General features: G+C 33.7%; 1 protein-coding gene across 1 annotated transcript; it reads left to right on the top strand.

Annotated features, from left to right (window-relative positions):
- Positions 1-3,766: 3,766 nt before the first annotated feature.
- On the top strand, positions 3,767-5,413 carry LOC11439098 (probable membrane-associated kinase regulator 1). The gene has a single exon (XM_003610641.4). The coding sequence runs from the start codon at positions 3,845-3,847 to the stop codon at positions 4,904-4,906; it is 1,062 nt and encodes a 353-aa protein (XP_003610689.1). The 5' UTR covers positions 3,767-3,844; the 3' UTR covers positions 4,907-5,413.
- The last annotated feature ends 5,706 nt before the right edge of the window (positions 5,414-11,119 follow it).

Below are 11,119 nucleotides of genomic sequence, written 5' to 3'. Positions count from 1 at the left end.
AGAAACAAGCATTGACCTAAACACATACCAAAAGGAGATGAAACCTAACAACAGCACACGGGCAGCGACGCCGGTCTGAAGCGGAAACTCAACCTAGATCGTAAACAGGCACATGCCAGTGACAAGGAGAAGGCTTCCGGCACCGAAGTAAACAACAACCAAACAAAAAAGCGACAAGAGCCCACCAACACGACCCAAAAAAGGACCTTAAAATATCTGAAGGTACACGAACGACTACTACCGCCAACACGGTGCGTCTACACACCTAACCTTTTCAGGTAATATCTGGCGACTCGATATCACACAGATAAAACAGAGCAATTAAGGAACCACACCAAAGTTAACACCATATTGAACAAAAGAGGGAGAAAAACATCAACACTACACAAACGGCACAACAACACAAACGACACCAACAACACAACATGACCAACAACAAACCCAACCACACCACCGGCGAGGTAGAGGCACCCACGACACAACCACCACAACAGGGAAAATAACAAACACCATAGATGACTCCACACAACCCACCAACATCACACCCAGCGACAATGTTATCCCAACAAAACAAAACAACCAAAAGAAAAAGATGCAAACACGAACAAGACAAACGCAGAAGAAAAGCACTAAGAAAAGAGGCTTCGACGAGAACACCGCCGCAAGGACAGCGACGCGAGGCGATGCGATGCGGGTGGTCAACCACCGTCGCACCACCACCACCACTAACAACTACTAGTCGGACCAACACGACAGAACCACCACCAGCAGAAAATAACAAACCAGCACTGCAACACAACACACACCAACAGCCACACACAAACACAACTGGATAACACAAACCTATCAGAAGCATATCCAACAGAATAGAACAAAAAAAATCGACAAAACAACTACCCACAAGGAAGAAGCAGGAAAACATACGGCAAAAGAAAAAAGAAAGAAAAAACGCAGGAAGAGAACGACCAAATCACGACACAAACCTACCTCCGGCGAGGCACAACGACGAAACTGAGAACCAAAACTACAAACCCGACGAAGCACGAACCAAAACCGGATCTTGCAACGGTTGGAACTTGCTGACGAAGAGACGACGAACAAAGACCAGATCCGAAACAACAAGATCTGAACGAAAACGGAAAATGACGGGAAAGAAAACGTCAACGGGCTAAAAACGGAATACCGGAGGGAGGAGGAGGCGGCGGTGGTGCGGAGAAAAGATCTTGTCGCACCACCGGAGGATGGGTCTACATGGTGGCGGCTGGTTTGGAAAAGGGAAGTGAGGTCATGGTTTTTGGTTCTGTAGAGAGAGGTGAGAGAACGTTTTTTTATTATTTACTTATTTACGTGTTATTGCTTAAGTTACTCTTTGAATTTGGACGTGAAGCCATAAGACTTAACAGACAGAATAAAAACTTTGATCCTTGTGGGATTTAAGTTTAAATTGTTTGATCCTTATTGATCCATACCTGACCTAAAATTTGCAGCCTAGTAATTGAGCAAGGTGTTGTGAATTCGATGAGAAAATCATACCAATAACAGACTTGATGTGTGGAGCAAGAGATAATCAAGAAAACCAAAATAAAGTGTATGGAACAGTTATAAACACAAACAAAAGTAGAAAACAACAGAGAAAGAAAGAGAGAACACAAAATAATTTGTTGACCCAGTTCGGTCCAAATTGACCTTGTCTGGGGGAGAGAGCAGCCCTCCGTTTCACTATAATGATGAATAACTTTACAAAAGAGATATCAATGGGTTACAAGAATAAGTCTCCCGCCTAATTCTACCCAAAGTCTCAATCTCTTCCCGTAACCAAGAGACTCAATCCTAATAGTGTTTCCAAGGTGAATCAACCCTCAAACCCTAGTGTTTGTTCCAAAGATACAAACCCTAGTTTTGTTGTTGCCTTTCTAAACCCTTGTTTCATCCCCCTTTATCTCAAGGTTTACACTCATACAATGTCTATATTCATAGTAAAAGAATTCTCAATAAAACTGGAACAAATCTAGGCTTGAAATACGTTTATGTTATATTTTCTGTTGGCAAAATCGGCCATCGTGCTCACCAAATCAGCCACCGATAAATGTTGAACCTGAAGCTCAAATAAAACAGGTCAAAATCGGCCACCAATTTTCAGCTTCCAGAATTTCAATTTCTTCAATTTTGAGGCACTTTCACAACACAAGGGTTGGAGACGAAGGCGGCAGGCTGACACTTCCACAACGAAATGTAGTGTACATGTAAACACTCCGACGATAAAATTAGCGTCAAAGGTGTGAGGTATTTAGGATTATGAATCTCTCAAATTTGAGCCATGAGTTAGACTTTACAAAAGTAGGATAATGTTTTTAAGAAAAAAACTCCATGGAAAATGCTAAGCAATTCCCCTGAATACTAATTAAGGAAACAAGTATGGTAAAAACTTGATTAAAAGTCGTATAGTCAAACTCTTAAAAGTATAAAAAAGTGTTTATTTTAAAAGCAATGCTAAAGAACCCGAATGAATATGTCGTGAAAATTCAAGAATGCCTATGTGTTAGTATAGCATGTATTGGTGAACAGTCCGGATTTGGTGGAATAAAGGAGGTAGTGGTGTCAATTTTTTTTTAATCAACTAGCCACAGTTATCGGGAAAAATTCTCTATAATTTTTTCGGGAACTTTATCATTTCCGTTATTTTAATGTAAAATTTTTATTTGTTATTTTTTTAATTAGGATCTTGGACACATCAGTTAGCATAACCTCTCTAATTTAACAATTCTCTACGAGAACCACGGTATACCACTCATGATTATGAGTGAATTAGATGATCCAAATTTGATCAAAGACCTTGATACAATGTGCGTGCCTCTTCAGCAAGTCCATCCTCTGATCTGCTCCGAAGCTAAAGACTTTGAATGATCTAGTTTGTTAGTAGATTGGGCATACTATGAACAATTATGATTTGAATTCAAGTGCAAAGTTTTGTTATTATTATTAGATTAGATTAGTTTTTTTTTCCTCCTAAATATACCTCTAAATATAATTTCTTCAATTTGTATCTACATATAAGACAATTTATATCAAGAGCATTTTAATAAGATGGTAAGGACTCTGTTTCAGTTCAACGAAGGATCCTAAGTTCGAATCATCCTTTAAAATATAAAAATGTTAAAACTCTTAAGAGATAACTTTACTCTCTATTATTGTCATAGATGACTTGAGAGACTAATCTCTACACTTTAGGTAGAGAATATCTGATTCAAAATAAAATAATATTTATAACAAAATATTTTTTTTAAGGAATTTATAACAAAATATTTATCAACGTTACATTATAGAATAGACATTTATTTTGACATATTTTACACAACAAACAAGGACATTGTCCAACGTGCAGAAAACAAAATAGTCTTTCACCATGCTAGTGTCGATTTCAGTTTCACCATTGTTAAACAAATAAATCACAATTATCATATACGCCTACCATTTGATCACTCTTATAAACAAAAATCAACATTTTAGGTTTATTTAATAAATTATGTATGTGGTCTATAATAAAGATCATATACATAATTAATTGAATAAATTTAAAATTTATATTTTTGTTTATAATAGTGACCGAAAAATGTATCTATTAATTTATAGGTGAAATTTATTGATTAGATGATCAAAATTATTTTGTGTAAGATATGATTCAAAACTTATAAATGGTATTTTTTAAAAGCAATTACTATTTAAAAATACTTATAGGGTCAAAGAGTACTGATGACACAGTAACCAATTAGAAGAATCTTTTAAATACATCTCCTATTCATTTGGTCCTAAAAGCCATGAGAGTATAGCACATTATTGTGCAACCATGTATGATGTAGTAGAGAAGAAAAGAGCTGAGATGGGGAAGAAAAGAACCAAAAACAGAGCAAAATCATACACACTCCCTTCATCACCATCACATGACTCATTCTCATCATCTTCTTCCTCAGATTTTGAGTTCACAATCTCCATTTCACCTCGCAAATCCTCCAACACACTCTGTCCTGCAGATGAACTCTTCTACAAAGGCCAACTCTTACCTCTTCATCTCTCCCCTCGTATCTCCATGGTACGTACTCTCCTTCTCTCTTCCTCCTCCACCTCCTCCGCCACTTCCTCCTCCACTGCTCCCCGTGATTCCACCGGTAGCAGCGCCTCCAATGATTCCACCACTTCTTTCATCAGTGATCTTGCTCTTTTTCCTGATTCTTGTAATTCTTCTTCACGACCAAGTTCTGTAACAGAAGAAGATGAGTTAAAACGTCTTCACAATTCCTCCAACAGTACTAGATCCAATTCACAGTTGAAGAAAACAAACAAGTATTTCTCTTTGTCTAGATTCTCCTCTGTTTTTCGTAAAGAAACCGTTGCTAAAACCCAAGAAGGTGAAACTGTTGCTAATAGTATTAACAACAGTTCAGTGAAAATGAAGAGAATGAGTGTTACTGCTAAAGAGGTGATACGAAAATATTTCAAGAAAGTGAAACCATTGTACGAGAAACTTTCACAAAAACAACAAACAGTTGAGGAAGGTGCAAATAGTAATACAAATACAACAACGTTAACGGTTATGTCTTTGTTAACAAAAACAGAGAGATCTGAGAAGAAAGAGAATGTGGCGAGTACTATGTTATCTCATTCATTTTCGGGGAATTTAAGGTATTCAAGAAAGAGAAGCTGTGTTTCAAGTTGTCCTTCTTCGATGAGATCTTCACCAAGTCATTCTGGTGTTCTTTCACAAAAGGGTGTTCTTCTTCGTGGTGATCGAGATGCTTCTTCCATGGAAGAGTTGCAGAGTGCTATTCAAGGTGCTATTACTCATTGCAAAAACTCTTTGATTACGAATAAACATGGGGTTAGTAGTAATCATGAAATTAATCTCATCTAACTGTTGTAATTTGTTCAATTGGTGTTTCATTTACTCTTTAGTATAATGTAGCATCCCGTCTATGAAGCACCGACACCCACATATCAATGCCGATAATAATAATTTGAGAAAACAAAGTTACGTTATTGAATGTAATCGCATATATCTGACATGTCTTCGATGAAAGGTGTCGATGCTACAAAGACCATGCGTTAGTTTCTTAATCTATGTTTTTTGTTTTCGTTAATTAACCAACAATCATGTTAATGTTAAAAAAAAGGAGAATATTTTTCTTTTGCTTTTAAATTTTTTGTATTGTAGAATCTGACGTGGAATTGTTAGAACGTTGCATTTGCATGTGACTGAGTAGTTAGATTTGTAACGTGCTTTTGGATTTTTGCTCGGGAAAGTGGAAAAACTTTTTCTGACTGTTTTTTTATTGCATTGGAAAATTTGAAATCTTGTTGTGTCTGTGTAATAATATTTTAGAATTTAGTTTGTAATATTAAGAGTGACGTTGATGTGGTACAGTACAGTGGTGGTAGTAATTGCTCTGCAAAGCAAAATTGGCATCATATGAATTGGAATTTTCTGTTAATTATGGTTCCATTTGTAACGTTAAAGCGAGCTTCTGAAAATCTGAAGCATATAGTATCGCATAAAATAATGATAATGATATTAATGAATACAGCATTTTGATTGATTGATACTGAGTCCTTTACATACATGTATAAATGCAATAGTACAGAAAAGAACTGGATCTGATAATAGTGCATGTGCGTAGCTTGAAAGGAAAGTTCAACTCTTCTACTTCAAGTAATAGGATAACATAAGGCGTTGTATTCTAGTTAATTGAATAAATGTGCATTTATTGTTTAATCAAAGGGAAGATTCTTGTATGCTTCCTTTACGGGTCGGTAGTTTGCTTCTTTGAATTTTTTCTGAGTTTCAATACACATTACCTATGCTAACTTTCTGTGCAAAATACGAGTCATGTGTTGTTGGATCTAGAATATCTTTGTATATGCATTTTACATTATGTACACAAATTTTGACTTCAACATATTGTTTGGATTTTGGTTAGAATTACGTACGTAAATTGATTTCGATACATGATTGACGTACATATAAAAATGTGTATAATAACCAAAAACAGAAAAATACTAAAAACTGTATTTAAATGATAAGTTTGAGGTTACAAATTAATTATAGACACAATCACACAAATTTCAACTTTTTAAGTAGGTGTCCCCTGTGCGGTTTGATTCGATTTTGAAGGTAAAAGTCATTCGAACCGCAAGATAAAAAAAGCATGCGATTTAGTTCGGTTGACTTTAAAAATAACATTCAAACCAAACTAATGCGCTTTGGGTTGGATCGGTTGATACGAGTTTTTTCGAGACGATAATTTTTTTTTGTTTCCAACATTAAAATCAAGTTAAAAAGTTAAAACACAACATATTTTTCAGCAATGTTTTGAATTTCATCAAAAATTACAATTTTATTTTTATTTTACATTATTTCCAACATAGACCAAGTTAAAAACATGGACAAAACGCAATCCTATTTTTTAAGAAATGCAAAATACTAAGATTTTAAATAAAAAACATAGAAGGAATCTAACAAGAGAAAAGGTATGTAATTTTATAAAAGTTTCCATTGAGTTTCTATGTGTATATATGTTTAATTAACATTTTTCTTTTGTTGCGGTTTGGTTTGGTTTGGTTCGGTTGGTAAAATGAAAACCGCAAATCAAACCAAACCATGCGGTTGAGCAAGAAAATGATCCAATTACATCCGAATCAAATGTGATTTTTTGCGGTTTCGGTTTGGATTTAGTTTGGTTCAATTCGACTCAAGATCAATCGAATATGGAAAAATCAATTTTACCCCTCAAATATCAATTTTATCTTTTTAAAAGTGAAAACAAAAATACACTAAAATTGCTTCTGATTTTATTACATGTGCTACTTACTTACACCTATGAACAATCATTTTTCTTAAAGAAAGCCATCTTAATCTTAGGTGAGTCAATGTTCCAAACTGTTGGAGCCTTAACAAGGATAGTTTGGAAATCTTATTCGTTTTGTTGTTCTGAAACCATTAGAAGCTTAAGCTTTGAGATGAGGTTAATTAGAGTCAATGAGTAATTAAGGTAGCTAGGATCAAAGTTGTGATACTTGGCTAGGGACATATCACATGGCATGATTAATCGGCCAAATATATAGCTAGCTCAGTACGATCTCTTCACGTCTCTAACAATCACTTCCTATTATTATGTACTTAATAATTCAGTCACCAAAATCCTAGTGGACACCATTCATTCATTTGGCTATAGTTTGAATTTCTATAATCACCATTCATTTGAATTCATAGAATCACAAATATCACACGTATATTCCAATGGATTGAATCTCGCAATAGAGTAATTTTAGATTCCTCATTTTTATCACCGACGTCATCTTCACATCCTAAAAAAGGTAAATTGGCCAAAAAAGAACCGTGGCCTACTGAGTGTGACATTGCATGCTGCTGCTTATCAAATTTCATCTGACCTCGTCATTATTATGTGATAGAGACGAAAAACAAAAATAAAATTATTCAAATGTAAATTATTGGGATGGAAATAAAAAGGAAACCTTTATTTTTGTTAGAACAATCGCTATGTTCTATGCGCAGCGGAAAGTGCTTATAAATATAAGTTGTTTAAAAGTAAGATGAAAATAACAGAGAAATTGTGATAAATTAATAATTGTTATTATTTACAACACATGAGTGAGTATATATACAACTGAACATTGTAACAAACTAACTACCCTGTTAACACGCTAACCAAGATTGGTTACTAAACTCTACTTCTGAAGACATCAAAAGCTGCACAAGCTGCACTTCAAAAGCAGCACTTCAGAAGCTCATGTTCGAAGCTGCACTTCAGATTCTGAACAACAGTTATTGATTAATATTCCAATAATTTTTAGTTTCAACTTTAGCTTCTGCATGTATAAGTGTACTCCCTCGGGCAATTATTATGAGAAAAAAAAAAAGCTGTTTTTATGATGATTAAAAAATGCAGTGAAAAAAAAAATATAGTAGAATATTTGTAAAAGAAAGATGTATTGATTATTCTTTAATATCGATATATAATTACAATGATTATTTGAAAAAAGAAACTATCATTTAAAAAAAAACTTATAGTTAAAGCACAAATTGTAGAGTTTTGCATAAATTATTATAGGTTTTAACCCCTATTTTAGAATATTAATAAAAATATCATTTTTTCTAGACAAAAAAAAAACATCATTTTTTTTTTTTGTGGCGACTGGGGTTTGAACATCAAATCTTACATATATTATACATTGTCCATATCAACTGAGTTAAGTTCACGAGGACAATAAAAACATCATTAACTGAATGGAAACAATTTTGACTACATGAAGTTACCAACAATTCAATTTTTTTTTAAGGGATAAAAAATACTTTTGATAAATTATTGTTTAATACGAACTGATTCAAACCAACTTGGGTTGGCCTAGTGGTATGTGTTTGGGACTCAAAAGTGTGCTCCTCTTTAAGGTTTCAAGTTCGATTTCCTCTAACCATTACATCTCCAATTGATATCTCACAACCTTGTTTCACCCTTTTTATACCCTTCATCCTTCACATGATTACATAAACATGTACATGTATTTGTGAAGTATCTCATACATATCGCGTAAAATATATTTTAAAAGTAAAATAAACATTTGAAAGCTTTAGGATACGTATTTACATGGTTCAAAAAACCAAACTCGTATGTCACCATTGATATTATTTTACAATTTAATTCAAGTGGATATAATTCCATCCTTAAAATTAGAAGCTAAAAGTTTTATCATTGAATTCACACCTCATGGATGAAAGCATAGACAGCATGAACAAAAAATAAGCTTGTAAAAGGGAAATTGTGTAACTGCAAGAACAAGAGCCGGAGGATCGATGAAAGACAATACCATGCAGCCGTCTAATTCATAGTTTTCATCCCCAAACTTAATTATAAAATTACTATTAAAACTAATTAATTACTCATTGATTTCTCATCAAAAAATACAATCACTACTAAACATACATACATACATACTGACAGCTATTCCTATAAATATTATGCAAAATGAGCTACCTTCTAAACATACTGTCCTCCTAATAATTCATTTTCAAGCTCATTTGTGAATTGAAGAAGTCATCATGGCATGTGGCTTAAGGTGTACCAAAGGGCTAAAAATCTGTTGTGGTGTCACAACCATTTTTCTAATTGTAGTATTAGTGATACTATTAATCTTATTCCTCACTGATTTCAAGCAAAAGGACCCCACAATTACATTACAATCAGTTAAGTTTGGAAGGTTTCATCTTGATATTCTCCCAATTTTGGATCTAAATTTATCATTAGCTATATTGGTCACGGTTGATAATCCTAATCATGGAAGCTTTACATACCAAAACAGCAGTGCTTATCTTAATTACCGTGGTAATCTTTTGGCTACAGCTCCATTACATGAAGACACAATTCCAGCTCTTAAATCACATAACATAAGCACAATTTTGAATGTTTATGTAGATGTTACAGAAGTTCCGGATTTACTTGGTGATTATTTAGGTGGTGTTATAAATTTTACCTCAACAACTACTTTAGTAGGTAAAGTCAAGATATTTAATTTCATAAAGATCAAAGCCACAACTTACTCCACTTGTGATATTTTTGTATACATACATGGCCAAATTGCCAATTCAACCTGCGACAATAAAATCAAATTCTGAATATTGTTTCTATTGTTGGAACCTCACTATTACTATTATTGTTAGTTATTATTATTCCGATTCAAAAAAAAAAAAAAAAAATTATTGTTATTCATTCATTTGTACTGCGGATAAAGTTTCTGACTAGTAATTGATTTAACTCACTGAAATGGAAGCTTGTTTGTTGCTTATATATTTTCTGATCTGCATCAAATTGAATTTTTGCACAGTTTAATATGTTATTTTGAACGCCTTACCCATCTTAATATTTTAGGAAAAGACTAGTTTTGTTTTGATTATAACAAATGATTGTCGTTTTGGTTATAACTCGAACTCATATTCTTAAAAGCAAATGAGAACTAGTTGATGAAAGGGATGACAACAACTCCTGCTGACCCCGCAGAAACCAGGATCACCATAAATTGAATTCACATTATAAATATTTTTATTTTTATAACGTACCGTCTTTATCAAAATATATCTTCTGATATTTAAGCTGAAATATCAATCATAATATAATAGTCGTGGCCCCATGGGGCCTTGTTGATCATTGTTCTATATAATGTAGAAGAGAAGAGACCATGAGGTAGCAACCGGTGTACAAGGGTACAGTGGACAGCGGGTATAGTTTAAGTCACTATTTGATCGAATAGAAAGTGTACCGTTTTCATAGAATCCATATCCTTTTATAAGATAGTTGAGAAGGAATGCTAGTGTGTATTGACGGCACAACACTTTCGCATCTCCTGTGTATTTGAGCATGTGCCATTTAATTTGGGAAAGGAGAGTTCTTTTCCACTATGGAAAAGTTGATTATGTCCATTAGATTAAATGAGGAACATATTCCTATCATACTCTCTCAATCACTAAATTATTTTTTTATACTATCTTTCACACTCTCTCTTTCATGTCCCCACACACCCATACCACCACCACTAAATCACAAATTCAACAACCACTTTGACCACCACACACCATCACTGCACCACCACACACCACCATGGTTGCTGCTGAAAAACTTGTTAGCGTACAATTTTTAAAATAGGAAGACCAAAACATCATTTTCTTTTTAAATAGAAAGACCAAAAACGCATTTAAATCTTACTTTTTTTAACATTTTTTCTTTTCTTTTCTTTTTTATGCTTCCAGGAACCCATTTGTTTTTTTATAAAAAAAAACAGAAGAAAAATAATATAATTCAAAATTATATAATACAATCATTTTACCTGGAGAGAAACAGATTAATTGGATAAAAAAAAACACAATCACAAACAGGTATAGTTTATGCGATGGTGGTTGGAATTCGAACAACAAGATAATTATGCATCCCTCTAAAATAAACTATGAACAAAATAATATTGCATCCCTCTAAAAAAATATAATATTGCATCGTTAGGTTAATTTAGATTCTTTATAGGAAAATTTGTAGGTACCCTTGAGTTTTGATTAAAATGATGGTGC

Source organism: Medicago truncatula, chromosome 5 (assembly GCF_003473485.1).
Source record: "Medicago truncatula cultivar Jemalong A17 chromosome 5, MtrunA17r5.0-ANR, whole genome shotgun sequence".
In the NCBI taxonomy this organism is placed as follows: domain Eukaryota; kingdom Viridiplantae; phylum Streptophyta; class Magnoliopsida; order Fabales; family Fabaceae; genus Medicago; species Medicago truncatula.
Note: the sequence above shows the minus strand (reverse complement) of the source record. Positions and strands in the feature narration are given on the sequence as shown.

Bases quoted from the DNA above. Each gene is read 5' to 3' on its own strand.
- LOC11439098 (XM_003610641.4), top strand. From the start codon at position 3,845: ATGTATGATGTAGTAGAGAAGAAAAGAGCTGAGATGGGGAAGAAAAGA.